Genomic DNA, 23,177 nt, shown 5'->3' with positions numbered 1-23,177 from the left:
ATCCGGCTACGCCACTGCACGTGTTCACCAAATCATTCTTATTCTATCCTATCATCTTGTAACAATTCTTTGAAAGGAAAACCAAAGTGGTGACATAAAGAGAATGATCTATTTTCCCTTCTGTCTGTTACGGGTTGTTGTAAGAAACGCTGAGTAGCACGCCAAGTAAAAAGACGCAAAACGTACAAGATGTCGAACTATACTAGCTCGTAATCAATGGAACAACTTTCCTTCCGTCATCTCCTCTTTTCAAGTCAGTGGACTCATTCAAAAACTGTATAAATCTGTTACTCTGTTTAATTTGCCTAAATACCTTGTTGTATTAATTAATTAATTAATTAACAGTGTTGAATCATAGTTTTATGTCCACTATGTAGAGTTAACTTGTAGATAGCTGCAGGATACAATGGAAGATCAGACTTACAGTCTGACTTACAGCCTCAGAATGGTTTTCCCTGGACAGCAAATCAATTTACCAACGCAACATGATTTCATTTTATCTGTACCATTTTGATTTCGTTTGTTCTCGTTTGTATATACAAAAAACAAAGTTGGATTGAAATGATCATCTGTGTTGTTATAAACTACTCTAAAAGTACTTAGAGTGTGTGCAATTGTGTTCAAAGCATATCAGATTCAGTTAACACATGTTCAACATGTTGGTGTTTGTTTGACAACACACAAGCCTCTGTACAGGCTACAAGTACGTGTAGCTCTAAGCAAAACGCTCACTACTCACTTATTTACTTCTTTGAAGACGAGCATATAGACAAGCAGGTGTCGGCAAATTCTGTAAATATTGGAATATCTAAGGCATCTCTAAGAGCTCTCGCTGGATCAGACGATTCTTCAATATTTTCAATCATGTCACAAAGATGAGGATTTAACAGCATCTGTTTAATATCATCAGAATGATCTGAAAACCAACAATATCTACAGTCAGAGAGCACAGATAACAGCAACAGCTAGGATACGAGAAATACCAAGTTGCTGCAACATTTTGTAATCAAATTCTCTTTCGTCACTGTCAGAAGCTTCTGACTTTGATGAGGTCAGTTCGCCTTCCTCTGACAATACAAAACACAAAATCAGTATGACACATCAAAAATCATTATGGGAAATGCGTAAAGCAACTATTTCTGTTTAGCTAAGTTTCTGGTTCACTCTAATAAACATTAATAACAAAATCACCAAAATCTCATCATCATGTGGATGTAAATAGAACTTATGGCTGATCACCTTATCATAACATTGTGTGAAGCTTTTGACAGTTAGCAGTAATTTATCAACTTGCTCTTTAGAGAGTCTAGTAAATCATTCTAATGTGCTCAAGTACACAAAGCATATAACAGTAGTATGTAATCATAAAGAAGTATTTGTTGTGTAGCCCTCAGATGTTAAGAGCGGGGTTTAGGTATGGCTACGCGAGACTTCAGTCTGTTGTGCAGTGTCAGTGTGCAAACCAGAACACAAGCAAAGTACCATGGATCTACACACAGTTTCAATATAAATTATGTATACTCCTGATGACAACGTATAACGACCTATTATTTTAGCGTATCACAAATTCTGAATCCATCATTGAGTGCCACTAGCATTCTATGTTTCTAAATTTTCCAGCTGCTAGTCAAAACCACCTTGAAATGTGGTGTTAGAGATAAACTAAACAAGAAAGAAAGTGTCACGCATCAACAAATCATAGATCTAATGCAATCTCCTTGTAAGCGCATGACTTGCTATAACCCAGCTGCAACTTACACACATGCTCAAATACTTAATAATTATGATATGCAGTCAGTCCTCAAACTGCATAATTAATCACTTGCCCACAACTACACCTACAAACACAATTAATTTGACCAACCACACTGTACATACCCTAACTGCATTACGCCTATTCTTAATTGTGTCATCAGATTTCAAATTTGGAAACAAACAATTGAGTCAATATGTAATTATTAATATACCGTACCTCTTACTAATCCAAAAGTATCGGATTGTGCCAGTTAACTTGTTACTGAAATCTTCTAACTTTTTCTCCGCTATACAGTTGTTTTCTGCAAAATATGAGCACACGAGTAATATGTACTACTTACATTTGTGTGTATGCATCACATAGCTGTCTACAATGGCTCACCTTTATGTCTCTTGTAGCAAGAAACAGAACAGCTGCAAGAGTTTGTGTAAACCAAAATTTTATATAATTATCTGCAGTCGTTCCGTTGATGTCATGCCTAGGTTTACACGCTTACTGTTTTATGGCGCAAACAGGGCATCTATATTTCGCCTCATGTTCTTCACAAACCTCACAACTCGTTATGCCCAATTCCTGCTGCAGGGTTTAACTAGAGGAAAAATCACGTGGTTCAACTTGTAGCTCGCGCGAGACAAAAAGAGAAAGGCGACGTGGTTTCATTGCTTTTGATGATGAACGTAAATCTAATACGGACAGGAACACGACCGAGTTATAGCGTTACACTTGTGATAGCCCTGATTAGAAATCGTCTCTAGAGCTCTAAAGTCTAACCTAAATCGAGGACGTACCTAACAAGGATTCAAAACGTTGATTCTATAGCTAGTTAGCCTAAATAATTAACTACCATTGTAGCTATAGGTCAATACAGCAATAAATGGTCTAGCTGTAGAGTATAGAGTGCATTTAGTCTGTGATGCCAGAAACAAGTTAATTAAATGGCACGTTGCATCATCATTTATTGTTGATTGAAATTCAGTCTATTGAGAACACTAGTACTCATGACTCGATATCAGCTAACACAATGATTACAAGATTGATCATACTACTGATAATGCAGACCAAGGTAAAGCACATTACACACTACATGTAACACAACTCCCAACTACCCTGCGTGTCTAAAGTTCGACTCCATTCACATGTTGCCTATATTGCTTGCTGTCCGTCCTCGTCCTCTTCTTCTTCAAATAGCAGATAGAAGACTCCGTTTTCAGAACCCAGTTTCAGAACTTGTGGTTTCTTGAACTTGAGAGGAATCTGAAAGAGTTCAGAAAAGTTCCCGTATCTGCAGCTGTCAGCATCAGGCTCTGGTTTGTTTGCTTTGCCACCTCGGTCATTTCGAATTGCCGGCTTCAGACGAGGATTGCCATCCACTGCCTGCTTTTCTAGATCTCTGACAAACATTACATCATCATCCCTTTCCTTGAGTCCACTTACTTCTATTGCCCAGTGACCGACAGTCGACCGCTTATAGTCTGGCTTCGTCTCAATGCTTTCCACACCCGGAGCTTCGATCCTGATTAGCTTGCATTCAGAACCAGCTTCAGATCGATAGTGAAGTATTGAGTGCTGCACACAGTACAATTGGCATCACGACATAGAAATTGAATATAAGCCTGTCTTAAATATTAGCCTGAATTCCAATTTGGCTTAAACCGAAATAAGTACAACTTTTATATGCGACATTACGGTAGTCTAGATTTGACAATGTACAATACATGATAATTGTGATAGAAATAATCCTGATAGTGTGTTGCTACACTATAAAATTAGATTTCTTAAAAGTAACTTGCTCATTAGCCTGTTCTCCACCCGAGAAAAGTAATTAACACAAATTCCCATTATACAATTCAGTTATTGGGCGGCAAAAACTCACTTTTGAATAATTTGTTCTGGTTCATGTGACCAAAAGTTTTATCTCATTAGCTAGGCTCAGATGTAATCAACAAACACACACACACACACACACACACACACACACACACACACACACACACAGACACACACACACACACACACACACACAGAGAGACACACGACAGACAAACAGACACACAGACAGATAGATAGACAGACAGACAGACAAGACAGACAAACAGACAGACAGACAGACAGACACACACACAGAGAGACACACAGACACACGGACAGACAAACAGACACACAGACAGATAGATAGAAAGACAGACAGACAGACAGACAAACAGACAGACAGTCAGACACACAGACACACACACACACACACACACACACACACACACACACACACACACACACACACACCCCTCCTCTATATAGCTTGTGCAGAAGCAAAACAGTAATTGTTCACCATGAAGATGAAAGTGTGGAAGTAACAAATTGAGAAAGGTGGGTGTAAGTGTGTAAAATGACACCACATCCAGATTAATAGAATGCAGAAATTCGGAGTCATACACGCCGTCGTCACATGCTTTCACGTTAGCAGCTTGCAGTTTACCGTTTAGCTATGAGAAACAATGGCCGCGTGTAGCATGCCTTCTTGATGACCACTTCCGTCTGCTAGTAGAGAGTACGTACACCTAGGCATGAAACAGATAGTTTCAATCGGCGAGAAATGGAGATCGTATATGTCGAAATTTGAAGTCGCACCGTCGTCACGTCATCACGAGATTTCACTTGGGGGTCGACTCCTCGAGAGGGAACCGTCTAAACAACGAAGCATGCGTTTGCATTGTGGTGTGGAACGCAGTCTTCGTGCAAGGTTCCTTGGCGATTGGCCCGGCAGTTTTGACGTGATTGATGTTACCAACACACCGACTGACCGACCGACCGACAGACCGACCAACAGACAGACAGACAGACAGACAGACCAGACTTGTATAGATACATGTATAGAGAAGAAGACGATTATTAGCTACGATTCATTCTACGAAACAGAAAGAAAGTCTACCTTATATTGAAAGCAGTAAGCACACAACTGATGTTGCTGTATTCAATATGTAATGAAGTGATACCATGAATTATTTTTTGTCCTGCTCTATATGCTTGTATTTGGAAATTGAGATTAAACCGTTGTTTACAGAATACAAAAGGTCTTCTCTCCATACATGATTGTCAATGATTTCAATTATCTTGTGAATACTATCAATTGGCAACATAATACATTTGTTTTCTTCCTGATGCATCAAGTTAATAATGAAGACTTTGATTATTCATGTCTACAACCACGCCATTGTACATTCTAAAATGCTTAGATATACACAAGAAGACCACACTTTGTCATGAAAGCATATTGTCTGATGATAATCAGACTGACATGAACTAGTACACTCATAACTACAATACAAAATGCTAATCCTATGCAGTATGTTTTACTAAATTTTAGATCACTCTTTCATAGCAACTAGTGCTACCAGATGACACTTAATCTCACTGTATTATTAAATTTTATAGTCACGTGAAAAACGTGTGTACACAACATCAGTTTCCCAAGTTCAAACGATAAACACACTCAATTGCACTTGAATTTGTGAACCAACTGCACATAGCACAACTGCTGTTACTGTAAAGATCCAGCTAATGAAGACAATATAAAGTAATTCAAACACTTGCAGACTTTTGCTGTACAATAATAATCTAGTCAATATAATATGATTGAATGCAACAGACAGTGTCAGGTCTGTTCAAGCTCGAGACAAATGATAAAAATAGTAGACGTTTGCTATTCCATGCAAAATTGCTGAGTGAAATAATAGTTGCTCTCTCAGCTTGTATTGCTTTGCATTTATTACACATGACATCCCAGTTACCACAACTTGCTTTCACATAGAGCTAATTAGCATACTTTGCAAATATAAAAGATACACGAGTGCCTTCAGTCTTGTAGCCTTTGTATACGTACGTTCCATCGACTGTAAGCAGCTTATTAAACAGACACCTGTCTGCACGACCGGGCTTCTCGTATGTGGCTTGAATAATGTAATACTCGGTCTCACCAGAACTGAGCACATCCGTACGCTTCACTGCAATGTCTTTGGCGTCCGCCAACTCTACTACAAAGCGAGCATCACGAAGCTGTGAGTGTATCTGTAAGTCGGGGCTTGTGTAATCTACCTATAAAATAAACGAAACATTGTATGATTGATATCGTGCAAGCCTTCATCACATCTGATACTTAAAGTATTCCCAGATCTTGGTGGTCGGGTAGAGGATCTCTATCGATCATAACATCGAGTCTTCGCTTTAATTGTTGTGATGAATAAAAGCTGTAAAACTGCTGCCGTTTAAGTTTCCTCACACGGCTTTCTCTGATAGTGACCGAAGGGTTCCCACAAACAAACGACGGAAGAAGTAGAGACGCGGCTTTCTCTAGAGGAGAGAAAGGAGACGTGCCGAGAGATGTGTAATAGCCCTGAGGCGTTATGTTGTCCTTGATGTAACTAATCACCGAGATGCCAATATCTCGTTCCAGCTCTGAAGGTGCAGAGTCGTTGAACCAGGCGACATAATATATTGCCACAGAATACGAAGGATCCGACAATACCTTTGTCTCGTTATACAGTCTGAACGTGACCTTCTGTCCACGTCCTCGTCGGACTGTCCACCTCAATCGACTCGCATCCATGAAATGATGAAATTTCTACACATTATTAAACCATCGTTTATTAACCATAAATAAAGATAACATTGATATCAAGTTTACATGTTCACTAGAAGCAGCCGATCTGTTTTTAAAGTTTACCACTACAAATACGTCTCTCGTACATCGGACGACTCCTCTGGACTTTTGGCCCTCCTCCTGCCTTTCTATTTGAGCTACAGAGTTGAGGTGCAACAATAGCTCTTCGACGTTCTGATGCAGACTGTAAAGGCAGTCACCATCGTGAACGAGGACGACCGTCTCGCACAGAAGCATACCCAAGCGAATCGCAAACGCGTCGTCGATATCCTGCACACTCCTCACAAGATCATTGCAAAGACACGAGAGATCTACAGAACGTAACACGTGACAACATTAAATCCAACGAAATCTCGATACTGTAGGATCACATGCCTCGGGGATCGACAGTCTGCACGTGCCCGGATCCATTTCGTAGCAACGGTGCAAGCCTCCACGACGGAAACATTGTTAGTAGGTCTTCAGTCGACAGTCTATTTGCCTCATCAGTACACTGCCCGATGCCAGACAACTGAAGACAAACACCAGGAGTATCACTATCTCGATCGAATCTCAAGTTCATACACAACGAACAGGAACGCTCTCGTTTCGCCGATTGGTCGCTTTTGCTCTGCCCTTTGCCAATCAGCATATCACAAAACGATTCAAATCCGCTGCCCATCTCTCCAAACGTCGCCATCCGATATCCGTCCCAACATGTCTGATGCATTTCGGTAGGTTCTAGTACGCCTAGTCCTGCCGTCGCGTCCTCAGAGGCGGCTACACAGTCTGACAATTGTTTTATTGTTGATATCCCGCAGTAGCACGAGAGAGAGTCGACGCTATCCGCCATCTCGTCCATCACGGTGTGAGGATAGATTCGTGGACGTGGGCGCTGGCGATTGCTGGTCTATAGCAAGCGAACGTTTGCCTTCCTGATTACAACGTCGCAAGACGATCTAATCCGTCGTCCCTCGTTGCCCCCGATCACACTCGATCACTGATCGCCGCCCTCTGCGTCTAGGTGATATCAATGATTGATGTCATTGTATTTATATAATTTTTATCTTTCCCGAGCTTTCCCAAGGTTAGTCCCCACCAGGGACTGTCTGTAGTCTACTCTATCTAGAGTATACATGTGCAGTACCTCTTGCGATCGACAGCAGCTAGGATGACTCAGTTTGTTTTGGAAACTTCCTCTAGAACTAATCAATCCGTTGGGATTTGCAATTATTTACTTTGACTAGTTAGAGATGTGCATGAGGTAAAGTCTGTACGTTGTCCAAGTGTTGAACACTAAAAGAGCTACAGGCAAATTAAAATGGATAAAAGTATCTCTAGCTCTCTAGTTAACCGAGGCGTGCGTTAGCCTCGCCCCAGACGCAGTGTGGTTGCAGCCCCGGATGTGCATCTATCACTCTTACGTCTGGTATGGTACCGCCCCTCGCGGTCACCGCCCTAGGGACATCATTAGTGTTAGTAGATTACAGGGAACGACTGTCGCGTGGGATCTTCGCCAGTTAGAGTGCAGTACGTCGGCAGCAGTCCAATGCATTGCAGTGGAGGCATATGACGCACTGCAGCTTCAACTGAGAACCCGTGTGCGCGTTCAAACGCGTATGATGCACTGCAAGTGCCATTTCTGATCTGCCATTTTACAGCTACACTCTCTAGCGTAGCTGCAATCTCTTACTAACGCTTGACAGCGGCCTAAAATAGCAATATCGACAAGTACGAACAACGTCAAAGTCCAATCGAAAGCTCAGTTCCTAGCTAACACCATTAGTATGACACGCGCTGAAGAATTTGATTACATACTTACTCCCGCCCAGAAATTAAAGGCGGTACCATACCAGACGTAGTGGTGATGGATCCGGGCATCCGGGGCTGCAATCCACGCTGCGTCTGGGGCGAGGCTAGTGAAACGTTAGGGCAGTAATATGTACCGCGCGTCTAGAGATCGAGCCAGACCAATTAACCGACCGACCAACGACGCGCGCTAGAGTTAAATTGTTATAGGAACTTCTCTTACTCATTTGACTTGCAGCTTGTTTGTGACGATGCCGTGCTTGTTTGTAACGCTGTTGACGTTTCAATATCAGTGTCACGATCATGCAGTCCCACGCAGTGGGCGTCATGTGTGTGCAACGTTGTACTACTAGACGCGCAATATCTATGCCAGGTGTGCACTAGTAATGCTAGAGAGACTGCGGTATTCGTAAAACTAGGCGAGCACTGGGGCGAATACTGATACTACTGATTGTATTGTACGGTCTATACGAGAGCGCTCAATGGGTAGGGCCGGGGCGACGTGCCGATCACTAACGAGGACTCTGGAGGAAATAATTGCTGCAGCGCTCTCTTCGCCCTGAAGCAACTCTGGCAAAGGCTCCTCCTCATCGCGTGATTCACGTGCGTTTAGCCGAGCCAACCTGGCTCAACTCCCACGTCAGATTATAAACAACGTGCTAACGTAGACAGTTTTAGCTCAACGACGCATTACCAGTTGCAATGGATGGATATCATTTCAGACAAAGATGCAGACCTATACACGAAGATGACGCTGCAAAAGACGATAACGTAGTACGGAATGAGGAGGAAGGTGAGAGAACCCAGTTATTATGTCATGAGCTTCGTGAGTGTACTTCCTGTTCAGACATGATGTACATGTCGTATGTCAATGCAGCTGCAGGCAATCGTGGATGCAATCCGTATGACGTCATACTGTCGTGCAAACTTGGCGATCTGTGTGACGATGAAATAAGTCAGAAGAGAGGTTCACCCGGTCAGTGGACGTGCACATTCAATCGATTGCAAGATCTTCCCTTTCCAATGGACGAATGGGCAGGACACGTCGTTGGCATCTTGGGTCAGTACAACAGAGGCAAGACGTGGATCATGAGTCGTTTGAGTAACTGCCAACTAGCCAAGGAAGGTATGACAGTTAGAACGGAAGGCATCAGTCTCAAGTGGGTCGAAACGACAGGAGACAAAGAAGGCGACCGAGAGACTGACAAGTTCCACCATCTTGTTATCGATACTGCCGGTTTCAATACACCCATAACTCTATCAGGAGTGCATACCGGTAAGTCGTGTTGCCTCTGTCGCATTTATACGAACGTCCAGCCTGAGCTATAGGCTCGAGTTTCCAGCGGGTCGTCTCCCCCCAGGAGGAGACCGACCGGCTGGACATAAGCGTGAGCCGGATGAGCTGCTCTCCCCACACCGGTGTGGTATTTGGTATAGGAAGCTCATCCTGGAGCTGAAACGTTCACACCGTCTGGGGAGAAGGCTATTGAGGTACTGCATGCACAAGGATAGCCCTATCCGGGAGTTGGGATGGGAACTTCTACCCATTCTGAGGTCTGAGAGCGTAGCGATCGTTTCCACAGTTCTGTTTCTACGGTACATAGATGCATTGCTAGTAATTTGCTACCACGTAAAATCTAAGAGTGTTTTGGAACACCGCGCTCACTTAGAGCAGTCCATGTCCCATGATCAATGATCGACTTGAGGGGAGGATTGGGTTCTTGATCACTGCTTGTAGCCTCGTCCCCAGACTCTCTCGCGCCTGGAATTGTCCGGTGCCAACCAGAGCCGTATATATATACTACGGAAGCCGGTAGCGGCGGATTGATATCAGTCCGCCGTTCTCGGCCGCATACCAAGACACAAATAGTGTAGCGCGCGTTACCAAATGTGTAAAATTTACTTTTCTAGGTACTACATGCGCTATTCTAGATACAATGGACACGTCACCGTCTTGTATTCTAACTAGATGAACTGTGGAACATGTGTGCGCGCTCTTCGATCTGCTAGCAGCTCAGGGGACCCCAGTTTGGGATCGTTGTTTGGTGCACGTCGTGGAAACGGTACTAATCGACTTTCTAGTGAATTGGATACAAGTAGTGGGTTTCAGAAACCATACTCTTCCGATGCAATGATTGCTGGTGCACTGAAATCTTTTTGGTATGTTTAGATAATTAATTAAATTGATTAATAATAATTACAAAAGTAGACAAATACACACATGAACACATTTAGTTGTAGATGTTTCAGTAATGATGTAGTCGTTATTGTAGAGTTATAAATTGCAGAAATTTCCAAAAGATAATTTCAAACTTAATGCAGGACTGAAAAACGTCTTTGGATTGAATTATTGTGTGAATTCATGTTATTTTGTTCCTGATGTGTATGAAATCTCTACAATAACTAATATATCATATCATAGACACATGTGTGGGTGAGTGGTCATCTGTGTATTGTGTGTGTGTGTGTGTGTGTGTGTGTGTGTGTGTGTGTGTGTGTGTGTGTGTGTGTGTGTGTGTGTGTGTGTGTGTGTGTGTACATACACAGATGACCACTCACCCACGCATGTGATATATTAGTTATTGTAGAGATTTCATACACAGCAGGAACAGAATAACATGAATTCACACAATAATTCAATCCAAGGACGTTTTTCAGTCCTGCATTACTTAAGTTTGAAATTATCTTTTGAAAATTTCTGCAATGTATAACTCTACAATAACGACTACATCATTACTGAACACATCTACAACTAAATGTGTGCATGTGTGTATTTGTCTAATTTTGTAATTATTATTAATTAATCAATTTAATTAATTATTTAAACATACCAAAAAGATTTCAGTACACCAACAATCATCGCATCAGAAGAGTCAAGGGCTACTCATATCCAATTCACTGGAAAGTCGATTAGTACCGTTTCCATGACGTGCAGCAAACAACGATCCCAAACTGGCGTCCCCTTAGCTGCTGATCGAAGAGCGCGCACACATGTTCCACAGTTCATTTATTTAGAATACAACGAGAATACAAGGCGGTAACGTGTCCATTGTATCTAGAATAGCGCACGTTATTTTGCAGTACATTAATATTAACTAATGATTGTGGCATTGATATTACATAAATTCTACACATTTGATAACGCGCGCTACACTATTTGTGTCTATTGATATCAGTGCGGCCGAGAACGGCGGACTGATATCAATCCGCCTTCCGTAATGCTCTGGTGCCAACTGTAGTCTCGCGTAGCCAGACCCCTTTCCGCGCTGCGTCATCCTTCCGGGCGAAATGATGACGCGTCGGAAAAGGGTCTGGCTACGCGAGACTGCCAACTGCGCAAGAAGATAATCCAGAATAATACACTAGCACGCAGTTTGTACGCATTCTATTGCCCTACATAGCTATTTCACCGTTGATGTATAGGTGTGCGTGTAGCTAAGAGACCAGACGTTATCTAGAATTTCATGGCTGTTGCCCTGTTAGATCAGAGTAGCATAAAACAGACACGTTGGATGAGAGAGAAACTTCACAACAGACCAGTGAAAATGGACATGGACGACTTCCTTACCCGGAAATGGATTTTAACGTCACAGCTGCGAAGTGAATCTTGGGTCTCTGAGATTTCTCATTGCAGCATCTTTCCACAATTAGTGCTCTATTCAAAACAGCACTTAATGACCCAAAGGCTCCACGTATACAAATGCAAAGGCATGATTGACCCACAGACCCTCATGAAGACGCAACTCAAGACATGTCACGACTTGGACAACTATTCCAATCCTGTGACTAGAGTAACACGTAAAACAACACCTCGCATCACAGACACTTTGAATAGGGTCATATTCTTGGACGTACTGACCCCACCGCGCCCACTGCCGTAAGGCGTGTTCTCAGTTACTACGCATGTGTGAAAGCATGCAGTACACAATACCTCCTCTAGGTTGTCATGTGAATCAATCGCAAAATTATACCACTCCTTGCACATTCGTAAGATTTAAATCAACAACTACTATAAAAGGCTGCGGTGGGACAAAATGCGTTTAGCGTCTCATTTTCGAGTATCACATTGTGTGTCATATCCAACACGTAAGTAACGTGTACAGTGATCTTCCAGTAGGCTGTTTGGTAGATTGCTCGCTTTGTGTTGTATTGCGTGGCTCGGGAGATGTGTTTCAACGTTTAGCTTGCGTCTAGTTAGTTCAGAATGCGCCGTCATTTCCAGTGTTGACTAGAATCCGATGGTGAGATCACACGATTGTCTAGACAGGTGTTTTCTACAGATCCGGATGTATGGTTTAGTCATGACTTACAACCTGCGTATTAGTTCACAGTCCGTGCAGGTAATGCCCTAGTCCAACGCAGAACAACCTGAACAAGAACATTCGTGACTAACTAGCGCTCCCCCAAGACTGTATTCGCTGTTGACCACGAATCTAGGCTATATCCGCGTTTGGTGACCATTGTTCCAGCGAGTAGATAGCAGCATTGTCTTGCATGCAAGTTCAGCTATTGCTAGTTTGCGTCCCGTTCCCATTCTTGCTAGCTGAATGTGACTCAAAAATGAGACGCTAAACGCATTTGTGGTCCCACCGCAGCTTTTTATAGTAGGTATGATTTAAATCTTACGATGCACGTAAGGCCTATTGGACCAAACTAAGAGCGTGAATCAGAAACACAACAATCCACACATCCATATAGCCACAAATTACAAACCAGAAGTCATTCCAGCATCTATTTTGAGTACTTTATTCACTAAGTCACGTGACTCTTACCAAGTGCTACCAAACAATAATAGTACTAGTTCTACGGTATCCGTAGGCGCCTCGCGTTCGTGAGTTACTCAGTAACACTTCCAACGGAGCTTTCAGACCGTCTACTGAAACGCCGAGTCCTAGCTAGACAATACGCATTTGTTGAAACATGCAAACTTCCTAGTAGTTTAGATTACGTCTATAGGCCTGGTATAGGTAGTCGTCGTTTTGCGATCCTGATCAAGACAATTGAAATGTACAGTCTAGGTATGCACTCAGTTCCGTTGTAACGACAGTGGTATGGTATTTACTGACATAGAAATTGATATCAGCAAACATTGACTATCAACAGTGTTAGATGCAGCACAGTGTAGTAAAGATTGATTGTAGTATGGGACGTGTCAATAGTTGACTGTAGGTGGCATTCAGCAACTAAATGTGTTTCTTGATTGTCAATTACGCACAGTCCTTAGAATACAGTGTTAGATGCAAACAGTGTAGTAAAGGATTGATCACACTGACGTGTGAATAGGTGACTGTAGGTGGCATTCAACTGCTGAAGGTGTTTCTTGGTTGTCAGTCCCTAGCTACAATACAAAAGGACAGGGCGACGAAAGTTCAGAAAGCATTTTCTCCGCCGTTCGGTCACCTAGACGAATCGTTCTTAGACTCATCTGTAGTCGGACACGGTATGTCCTAGCATGAAACGTGGTCGTGGGGAGGGGAATTTGAGATTTGTGTACACACACACACACACACACACACACACACACACACACACACACACACACACACACACACACACATGCACACACAGTGACACACACACACACACACACACACACACACACACACACACACACACACACACACACACACACACACACACGCACACATACACACACAAACGCACACACACACACACACACACACACACACACACACACACACACACACACACACACACACACACACACACACACACACACACACACACACACACAATATATATATATATATATATATATATATATATATATATATATATATATAAACGAAAAGCTTGCTGGAGACCCATATATGACCACGCCCATTTCTGTTGTGCGACCCGGATTAGAAGCCTCGCTACGGTCGGCAATCATAGCTGAAACTCCTAGGTCCCTCTCAAACTCGAACACATCTGTCTTTAGTGAAAATCTTCTTGTGTAATCAAAATCGAGGTTGACATTGCAGATGAAACGTTTCGTGTGGGTGCTATATGACAATTGTTTACTGCTGTCTCATCTAGCTAATCAGGGCGGACGCGAACTGACGGAGTCTGGTGATGCACAAGCGGCGGCCGGTGACAACACCGACGACAAAAGACTGGATGAAGCCAACAGTCTGATGCAAGAAATGGAACAATATGAGCAATTCCTTCAAAGCATGACGTTTGCTCTCTCTGACTACGTCATCGTCGTATTGCACGAGACGACCTTGTCAGATCAGAGGTTTCTCATCCAAGTGGTTCGCAAGTGGAAAGAATGCTCGCAAGATGGCAGATGCAAAGAAATTTTCGTGCTACACAACTTCAGGGACATGCACGATCCTGAGGAGAGGGAAAAACTGTTTGCGGTACTGAGTGTACATATAACCTATACCAATTGAATTTTGTACTGCATGCATGTATACACTAGATTAACGGTGATGTTGAAGTTGTGTTGTTTACGTACAGCAATGCACGAAAGACATTCTCGACGGTGGCATGGACAAAAAGAAAGGCGTTTCCTGGTTTACTTGTCCTATTCTGCATACCCGTCATGTTTGTCTGATGAACGACGGCAGACATCGGGATTATAATGATGCCGTCTTTGATCTCGTCAAGGAATGGATTCATAACATCCTTCCAAAGCCACAATTCCCTTACACTCCAGAAAAGCTTGCCCGTCAATTTGCTAAGAGCAGTACGGAGCTGCTGAGCGAGAGAGGATTCCTTACCAACGTGAAAGAGATTCGGCATACCGAAGAAAACGGAAAAATCATCTATACCGCAGTCAAGTCAGATGACAAGTTACCAGTGGCACAGCTGCGGTCTGATGACGACAAATTTTACTCTCCGCTTCTTAGTTTCCGGCCAGCGGTAAGATATAGCTAGTTTCTGATGATACGAATTGAATGTGTTGACGAAGATTTTTCTTGTGCAGTACTCAATACGTAACTATCGATCTGAAGCCGGTTCCGATTGCAAGTTGATTAGGATCGAAGCCCCTGGTGCGGCAAGCATAAAGGTGAAACCAAAGTACAATCGGTCGAGTGCCGGTCACTGGGCAGTAGAAGTGAGTGGAGAAAAAGTACGGGGAAACGATGTGAACTATGTGAGAGAGCTAAAAGGCCAAGAAGTGGAATTCAATCCTCGCCTAAAACCGACTTCTGAGAAAAAAGGCGAACACAATAAAACAGAGCTGGACGCCGACAGCTGCAGATACGGGCAATTTTCTGAGCTATTTCAGATTCCTCTCAAGTTCAAAAAACCACACTTCGTGAAAATCGGCCCAGATAACGGTATCTTTTATCTTTTGTTTGAAGAAGAGGAAGAATTAGATGGACAAGAAGTACCGCAAGAATAAGTAACTAGAGATTGACAAAGCACGCCATGGTCTTAATTCAGCAACGCTTTGCACACGCCTATACAGCGTAAGACTCTGCTCAGCCTCTATCATTAGTGATAGGACTCGGTGTTTAGATATCTGTTAAACTCACGGTCATGATGTTATTGATTGTACTAATGTCTGAATAAAGAGTCAACAGCATTGATTTCAATGGGTTCTATCCACCTAAACCTAGCCTCGGAGCCAGACCGCTTTTGCACGTGAGGGGGCGGGAAGGGCGAGAGAGAGGGCGGGGAGAAAAAAGCTTTTTTCTCCCCGCCCTCTCTCTCGCCCTTCCCGCCCCCTCACGTGCAAAAGCGGTCTGGCTCCGAGGCTAACCTAAACCATCAATCTAATTCATTGCAGACTATAGACTGACCGTATTAGAGCTCTACAGACCATTCACATTTCCAAATCATATATAATACTGTATAAGATGAAATATTGGCGGGGAATTTATTTTGGCGGATTGGCAGATTTTCCAGCCAGCAAGCACCAATATAAAATCCGTCATTTGGCCACTGGGATATTGTGACGTCATGTAAACGTCACCACCCACGTGCATCAGGCATCATAGCATTGTGGCAGTTACATGGATAAGGCCACAAGATGGTAGCCCCAGCTTGCCGTAGTCTCTCGTAGCAAGACCATCTCAGCCTACATCCTTCTAGCCAGACCATCTCAGCCTACATATCTCTCAGGGGGAGGATGTAGGCGCAGATGGTCTGGCTACTCGAGACTACGTCTGTTGTGTCTGACCTGTCTAGCAGAGAGGATAAAACATGAGAATGAAGTCATGAAGCTTAGATCAATCTAACAATGATGTCCAACCCCCAAAATAAAACCCACCAATTTGCTTTTCGGTCAATTTCTTAGCAAACTGCTAAAATACATTCCCGCCAAAGTTTCATTCTATATAATTGCTAATTAACAATTAATTGTAACACGTTAATTGTGCAGTTAGGTACAGTACACATACAGAAATGTTGTCACTATCACATTTGGAATTGACTGTTTAGTTGTTCTATATTTTAGCTGCTACTAAAATACTGTAACACACATCAATTTCTGTGAGAATGTAGTCGCGACAATACCTAGCACTACAGTAAATCGTGAGAACTTTTATTCAGTGGAAAATTGACTAAACATACAGTGTGTACGTACACAGTAACAGGCTGTTTGTATGTCAAATGGTGTCAAATCAAACAGAATGCAGAAATACTCGACGTGTAGACTGAAGAGTTTTGAATTGGATGGGTCATGCCAATCACTTCGGGTTGAATCATCAGCATACGGTGTGAGCTTCAAGCTTCGCTCAAATCATCAATTTGGCAATTCATGATTATTCAATTACACATACACTTCCATTCATTAAAATAGATCTAATTAAGTAAATACTTATCAAACACTAAGAAAGCAACGGTGACAGCCATGCAAAGAAGGGAGACTTTCATTACATTATACTTCACTGTTTGAATGAACCATACGGCATCTATACACCGGCTTAAAAATAATTGCCAGCCACCACTACCCATTAGTCAACATCTATAAAACTGCCTTTGTCGGTAGGTCCAGTGGTCGTCAAGTCATAACCTGTTTCTAGTGGTTTCTCTATCACTCGAAGTCCTACCTGTTTTGCTATCTGTGTAACGAGAGAGTGAACTGTGTCTCCAGTTGTGCTCATAGACTGCACTAGCGATTCATATAATAATCCAAACTTCTTTAGAATCTCCATGAGATTAGGAAATTTTTGTGACTTGCAATAGCAATGGTAAACAGCCGATCGACTGCCTTGACGAATGTTCACTTGCAAATAATCCTGACTCAACGACTTATCACTAAGTTGATGAACAGCTACCGCCTGGCGATCAGGCAAGCACCCCTCAATCAGTTCTATTTGTTTCTGTAATAAGCATATTTAATCAGACACTCGAAATTAAAAGATACAGTGTGTGTGTGTGTGTGTGTGTGTGTGTGTGTGTGTGTGTGTGTGTGTGTGTGTGTGTGTGTGTGTGTGTCTGTGTGTTAATACACGTCCATTACCTTCATTTCCTGTGATAAACAAAAAACAGGATCTCTCAGTATTCCTCCATCTTTTCCGACTGACACGACTAAGTGACCGGTGAGAGTCATCAGTCCGACTGCTCCCAAGTCATTGCCTTTATACGGGCGATAGCCACTCAGCAACGTCGACGATTCTGGCGTAAACACTGCAGACGGGCCATACCTGACACTGTGCAGAAGCGAATCGCGTTTCCTACCGCGTACCAGACTGCGTTGCCCGTGAGAAAACGTCGCCGATAGGGATGATGTTGCCTCACTAGCAGAATGGTCTCTTCTACCGGTTTTTTTTAACGGAGACTGGTGCACTTGACTTCTTTAACCATCTTCGTGGCAATGAGAAAAAGCTGACTACTGCACACCAAACCAGTTGAATGAGTTTACCCAACAGACTTCTCTCAACACCGACAGAATGTCTCTGCCGCTGTCGCTGTCGTTGTGCAGTTGGTCTGCCTTGCTGCATTGAACTAAGAAGCTGCTGCTGCCCAACAGCCGTTGGCGGTCAGAAACAGTCCCAAGTTCACTAGAGAAGACGTAAAGAACTAGTGCAAGTCCCGTATGTGATACTGCAAGTCCCGCATGCGGTACCAAACCGGTCCAAGAGTCCCGTAATCGGTAACAAAAGTCCCGTATTTGATACCACTGCAGTCCTCAGACAAGTTCTTCTAGTCAGTGATACACATGCGTGTTCACCAAATACACACGTCGGCGCGTAGCCTGCATATAAGGCACAAGAGGCACGTGCACCTCCCAAAATTTTGACCTAGGGTTTTGTCCGTGGACGTGTCCTACGTACTATGTCTCTGAACGTTGGAGGTCAATTTAGACTCCTCCTACAGACCACCCACCGCACATCTGCCTAGCTGGTGCACCCCCTTGAAGAAGGATCCGGCTACGCCACTGCACGTGTTCACCAAATCATTCTTATTCTATCCTATCATCTTGTAACAATTCTTTGAAAGGAAAACCAAAGTGGTGACATAAAGAGAATGATCTATTTTCCCTTCTGTCTGTTACGGGTTGTTGTAAGAAACGCTGAGTAGCACGCCAAGTAAAAAGACGCAAAACGTACAAGATGTCGAACTATACTAGCTCGTAATCAATGGAACAACTTTCCTTCCGTCATCTCCTCTTTTCAAGTCAGTGGACTCATTCAAAAACTGTATAAATCTGTTACTCTGTTTAATTTGCCTAAATACCTTGTTGTATTAATTAATTAATTAATTAACAGTGTTGAATCATAGTTTTATGTCCACTATGTAGAGTTAACTTGTAGATAGCTGCAGGATACAATGGAAGATCAGACTTACAGTCTGACTTACAGCCTCAGAATGGTTTTCCCTGGACAGCAAATCAATTTACCAACGCAACATGATTTCATTTTATCTGTACCATTTTGATTTCGTTTGTTCTCGTTTGTATATACAAAAAACAAAGTTGGATTGAAATGATCATCTGTGTTGTTATAAACTACTCTAAAAGTACTTAGAGTGTGTGCAATTGTGTTCAAAGCATATCAGATTCAGTTAACACATGTTCAACATGTTGGTGTTTGTTTGACAACACACAAGCCTCTGTACAGGCTACAAGTACGTGTAGCTCTAAGCAAAACGCTCACTACTCACTTATTTACTTCTTTGAAGACGAGCATATAGACAAGCAGGTGTCGGCAAATTCTGTAAATATTGGAATATCTAAGGCATCTCTAAGAGCTCTCGCTGGATCAGACGATTCTTCAATATTTTCAATCATGTCACAAAGATGAGGATTTAACAGCATCTGTTTAATATCATCAGAATGATCTGAAAACCAACAATATCTACAGTCAGAGAGCACAGATAACAGCAACAGCTAGGATACGAGAAATACCAAGTTGCTGCAACATTTTGTAATCAAATTCTCTTTCGTCACTGTCAGAAGCTTCTGACTTTGATGAGGTCAGTTCGCCTTCCTCTGACAATACAAAACACAAAATCAGTATGACACATCAAAAATCATTATGGGAAATGCGTAAAGCAACTATTTCTGTTTAGCTAAGTTTCTGGTTCACTCTAATAAACATTAATAACAAAATCACCAAAATCTCATCATCATGTGGATGTAAATAGAACTTATGGCTGATCACCTTATCATAACATTGTGTGAAGCTTTTGACAGTTAGCAGTAATTTATCAACTTGCTCTTTAGAGAGTCTAGTAAATCATTCTAATGTGCTCAAGTACACAAAGCATATAACAGTAGTATGTAATCATAAAGAAGTATTTGTTGTGTAGCCCTCAGATGTTAAGAGCGGGGTTTAGGTATGGCTACGCGAGACTTCAGTCTGTTGTGCAGTGTCAGTGTGCAAACCAGAACACAAGCAAAGTACCATGGATCTACACACAGTTTCAATATAAATTATGTATACTCCTGATGACAACGTATAACGACCTATTATTTTAGCGTATCACAAATTCTGAATCCATCATTGAGTGCCACTAGCATTCTATGTTTCTAAATTTTCCAGCTGCTAGTCAAAACCACCTTGAAATGTGGTGTTAGAGATAAACTAAACAAGAAAGAAAGTGTCACGCATCAACAAATCATAGATCTAATGCAATCTCCTTGTAAGCGCATGACTTGCTATAACCCAGCTGCAACTTACACACATGCTCAAATACTTAATAATTATGATATGCAGTCAGTCCTCAAACTGCATAATTAATCACTTGCCCACAACTACACCTACAAACACAATTAATTTGACCAACCACACTGTACATACCCTAACTGCATTACGCCTATTCTTAATTGTGTCATCAGATTTCAAATTTGGAAACAAACAATTGAGTCAATATGTAATTATTAATATACCGTACCTCTTACTAATCCAAAAGTATCGGATTGTGCCAGTTAACTTGTTACTGAAATCTTCTAACTTTTTCTCCGCTATACAGTTGTTTTCTGCAAAATATGAGCACACGAGTAATATGTACTACTTACATTTGTGTGTATGCATCACATAGCTGTCTACAATGGCTCACCTTTATGTCTCTTGTAGCAAGAAACAGAACAGCTGCAAGAGTTTGTGTAAACCAAAATTTTATATAATTATCTGCAGTCGTTCCGTTGATGTCATGCCTAGGTTTACACGCTTACTGTTTTATGGCGCAAACAGGGCATCTATATTTCGCCTCATGTTCTTCACAAACCTCACAACTCGTTATGCCCAATTCCTGCTGCAGGGTTTAACTAGAGGAAAAATCACGTGGTTCAACTTGTAGCTCGCGCGAGACAAAAAGAGAAAGGCGACGTGGTTTCATTGCTTTTGATGATGAACGTAAATCTAATACGGACAGGAACACGACCGAGTTATAGCGTTACACTTGTGATAGCCCTGATTAGAAATCGTCTCTAGAGCTCTAAAGTCTAACCTAAATCGAGGACGTACCTAACAAGGATTCAAAACGTTGATTCTATAGCTAGTTAGCCTAAATAATTAACTACCATTGTAGCTATAGGTCAATACAGCAATAAATGGTCTAGCTGTAGAGTATAGAGTGCATTTAGTCTGTGATGCCAGAAACAAGTTAATTAAATGGCACGTTGCATCATCATTTATTGTTGATTGAAATTCAGTCTATTGAGAACACTAGTACTCATGACTCGATATCAGCTAACACAATGATTACAAGATTGATCATACTACTGATAATGCAGACCAAGGTAAAGCACATTACACACTACATGTAACACAACTCCCAACTACCCTGCGTGTCTAAAGTTCGACTCCATTCACATGTTGCCTATATTGCTTGCTGTCCGTCCTCGTCCTCTTCTTCTTCAAATAGCAGATAGAAGACTCCGTTTTCAGAACCCAGTTTCAGAACTTGTGGTTTCTTGAACTTGAGAGGAATCTGAAAGAGTTCAGAAAAGTTCCCGTATCTGCAGCTGTCAGCATCAGGCTCTGGTTTGTTTGCTTTGCCACCTCGGTCATTTCGAATTGCCGGCTTCAGACGAGGATTGCCATCCACTGCCTGCTTTTCTAGATCTCTGACAAACATTACATCATCATCCCTTTCCTTGAGTCCACTTACTTCTATTGCCCAGTGACCGACAGTCGACCGCTTATAGTCTGGCTTCGTCTCAATGCTTTCCACACCCGGAGCTTCGATCCTGATTAGCTTGCATTCAGAACCAGCTTCAGATCGATAGTGAAGTATTGAGTGCTGCACACAGTACAATTGGCATCACGACATAGAAATTGAATATAAGCCTGTCTTAAATATTAGCCTGAATTCCAATTTGGCTTAAACCGAAATAAGTACAACTTTTATATGCGACATTACGGTAGTCTAGATTTGACAATGTACAATACATGATAATTGTGATAGAAATAATCCTGATAGTGTGTTGCTACACTATAAAATTAGATTTCTTAAAAGTAACTTGCTCATTAGCCTGTTCTCCACCCGAGAAAAGTAATTAACACAAATTCCCATTATACAATTCAGTTATTGGGCGGCAAAAACTCACTTTTGAATAATTTGTTCTGGTTCATGTGACCAAAAGTTTTATCTCATTAGCTAGGCTCAGATGTAATCAACAAACACACACACACACACACACACACACACACACACACACACACACACACAGACACACACACACACACACACACACACAGAGAGACACACGACAGACAAACAGACACACAGACAGATAGATAGACAGACAGACAGACAAGACAGACAAACAGACAGACAGACAGACAGACACACACACAGAGAGACACACAGACACACGGACAGACAAACAGACACACAGACAGATAGATAGAAAGACAGACAGACAGACAGACAAACAGACAGACAGTCAGACACACAGACACACACACACACACACACACACACACACACACACACACACACACACACACACACCCCTCCTCTATATAGCTTGTGCAGAAGCAAAACAGTAATTGTTCACCATGAAGATGAAAGTGTGGAAGTAACAAATTGAGAAAGGTGGGTGTAAGTGTGTAAAATGACACCACATCCAGATTAATAGAATGCAGAAATTCGGAGTCATACACGCCGTCGTCACATGCTTTCACGTTAGCAGCTTGCAGTTTACCGTTTAGCTATGAGAAACAATGGCCGCGTGTAGCATGCCTTCTTGATGACCACTTCCGTCTGCTAGTAGAGAGTACGTACACCTAGGCATGAAACAGATAGTTTCAATCGGCGAGAAATGGAGATCGTATATGTCGAAATTTGAAGTCGCACCGTCGTCACGTCATCACGAGATTTCACTTGGGGGTCGACTCCTCGAGAGGGAACCGTCTAAACAACGAAGCATGCGTTTGCATTGTGGTGTGGAACGCAGTCTTCGTGCAAGGTTCCTTGGCGATTGGCCCGGCAGTTTTGACGTGATTGATGTTACCAACACACCGACTGACCGACCGACCGACAGACCGACCAACAGACAGACAGACAGACAGACAGACCAGACTTGTATAGATACATGTATAGAGAAGAAGACGATTATTAGCTACGATT

At 42.3% G+C, this 23,177-nt stretch overlaps 3 protein-coding genes and 2 long non-coding RNA genes across 8 annotated transcripts; 1 reads left to right on the top strand and 4 right to left on the bottom strand.

Annotated features, from left to right (window-relative positions):
* Nucleotides 1–2,730: 2,730 nt before the first annotated feature.
* Nucleotides 2,731–4,454, bottom strand: LOC134192273 (uncharacterized). The gene is made up of 3 exons (XR_009971920.1): nt 4,382–4,454; nt 4,230–4,311; nt 2,731–3,322 (listed from the first exon to the last, which is right to left on the bottom strand). It is a non-coding gene; the product is annotated as an uncharacterized LOC134192273 (long non-coding RNA).
* Nucleotides 4,455–5,295: 841 nt separating this feature from the next.
* On the bottom strand, nt 5,296–7,415 carry LOC134188244 (uncharacterized). The gene is made up of 4 exons (XM_062656444.1): nt 6,786–7,415; nt 6,435–6,721; nt 5,907–6,371; nt 5,296–5,845 (listed from the first exon to the last, which is right to left on the bottom strand). Exons 1-3 carry the CDS (start codon nt 7,249–7,251, stop codon nt 5,907–5,909), a joined length of 1,218 nt encoding a protein of 405 aa, XP_062512428.1. The 5' UTR covers nt 7,252–7,415; the 3' UTR covers nt 5,296–5,845.
* Nucleotides 7,416–8,868: 1,453 nt separating this feature from the next.
* Nucleotides 8,869–15,742, top strand: LOC134196230 (uncharacterized). 2 transcript variants are annotated; one of them, XM_062665324.1, is made up of 5 exons: nt 8,869–8,991; nt 9,076–9,474; nt 14,238–14,563; nt 14,664–15,068; nt 15,133–15,742. In XM_062665324.1, exons 1-5 carry the CDS (start codon nt 8,901–8,903, stop codon nt 15,553–15,555), a joined length of 1,644 nt encoding a protein of 547 aa, XP_062521308.1. In that variant the 5' UTR covers nt 8,869–8,900; the 3' UTR covers nt 15,556–15,742. The 2 variants fall into 2 exon arrangements, with proteins under 2 accessions (XP_062521308.1, XP_062521300.1); XM_062665316.1 differs by having other exon boundaries at nt 9,046–9,474.
* A 1,230-nt stretch (nt 15,743–16,972) lies between these two features.
* LOC134194759 (uncharacterized) lies at nt 16,973–18,120 on the bottom strand. 3 transcript variants are annotated; one of them, XM_062663725.1, is made up of 3 exons: nt 17,804–18,120; nt 17,620–17,735; nt 16,973–17,479 (listed from the first exon to the last, which is right to left on the bottom strand). In XM_062663725.1, exons 2-3 carry the CDS (start codon nt 17,707–17,709, stop codon nt 17,111–17,113), a joined length of 459 nt encoding a protein of 152 aa, XP_062519709.1. In that variant the 5' UTR covers nt 17,710–17,735; nt 17,804–18,120; the 3' UTR covers nt 16,973–17,110. The 3 variants fall into 3 exon arrangements, with proteins under 3 accessions (XP_062519709.1, XP_062519717.1, XP_062519700.1); XM_062663733.1 differs by having other exon boundaries at nt 17,620–17,786; nt 17,845–18,120; XM_062663716.1 differs by having other exon boundaries at nt 17,620–17,963; nt 18,022–18,120.
* Nucleotides 18,121–21,253: 3,133 nt separating this feature from the next.
* LOC134192186 (uncharacterized) lies at nt 21,254–22,977 on the bottom strand. Its single transcript, XR_009971909.1, has 3 exons — nt 22,905–22,977; nt 22,753–22,834; nt 21,254–21,845 (listed from the first exon to the last, which is right to left on the bottom strand). It is a non-coding gene; the product is annotated as an uncharacterized LOC134192186 (long non-coding RNA).
* Between the last annotated feature and the right edge of the window lie 200 nt (nt 22,978–23,177).

This window comes from Corticium candelabrum, chromosome 1, assembly GCF_963422355.1.
Source record: "Corticium candelabrum chromosome 1, ooCorCand1.1, whole genome shotgun sequence".
In the NCBI taxonomy this organism is placed as follows: Eukaryota; Metazoa; Porifera; class Homoscleromorpha; order Homosclerophorida; family Plakinidae; genus Corticium; species Corticium candelabrum.
Note: the sequence above shows the minus strand (reverse complement) of the source record. Positions and strands in the feature narration are given on the sequence as shown.

What these genes read in the sequence shown, in the direction of transcription:
- LOC134188244 (XM_062656444.1), bottom strand. Translation starts at nt 7,251, where the DNA reads ATGGACGAGATGGCGGATAGCGTCGACTCTCTCTCGTGCTACTGCGGG. An exon ending in GCAGACTGTCGATCCCCGAG is followed by an intron (nt 6,722 to 6,785) that starts GCATGTGATCCT and finishes TACGTTCTGTAG; the next exon opens with ATCTCTCGTGTCTTTGCAAT. An exon ending in CGGCTGCTTCTAGTGAACAT is followed by an intron (nt 6,372 to 6,434) that starts GTAAACTTGATA and finishes AATAATGTGTAG; the next exon opens with AAATTTCATCATTTCATGGA.
- LOC134194759 (XM_062663725.1), bottom strand. Translation starts at nt 17,709, where the DNA reads ATGACTCTCACCGGTCACTTAGTCGTGTCAGTCGGAAAAGATGGAGGA. An exon ending in GTTTATCACAGGAAATGAAG is followed by an intron (nt 17,480 to 17,619) that starts GTAATGGACGTG and finishes TGCTTATTACAG; the next exon opens with AAACAAATAGAACTGATTGA.
- LOC134196230 (XM_062665316.1), top strand. Translation starts at nt 8,901, where the DNA reads ATGGATGGATATCATTTCAGACAAAGATGCAGACCTATACACGAAGAT. An exon ending in AGTACGGAATGAGGAGGAAG is followed by an intron (nt 8,992 to 9,045) that starts GTGAGAGAACCC and finishes CTTCCTGTTCAG; the next exon opens with ACATGATGTACATGTCGTAT. An exon ending in AGAGGGAAAAACTGTTTGCG is followed by an intron (nt 14,564 to 14,663) that starts GTACTGAGTGTA and finishes GTTTACGTACAG; the next exon opens with CAATGCACGAAAGACATTCT.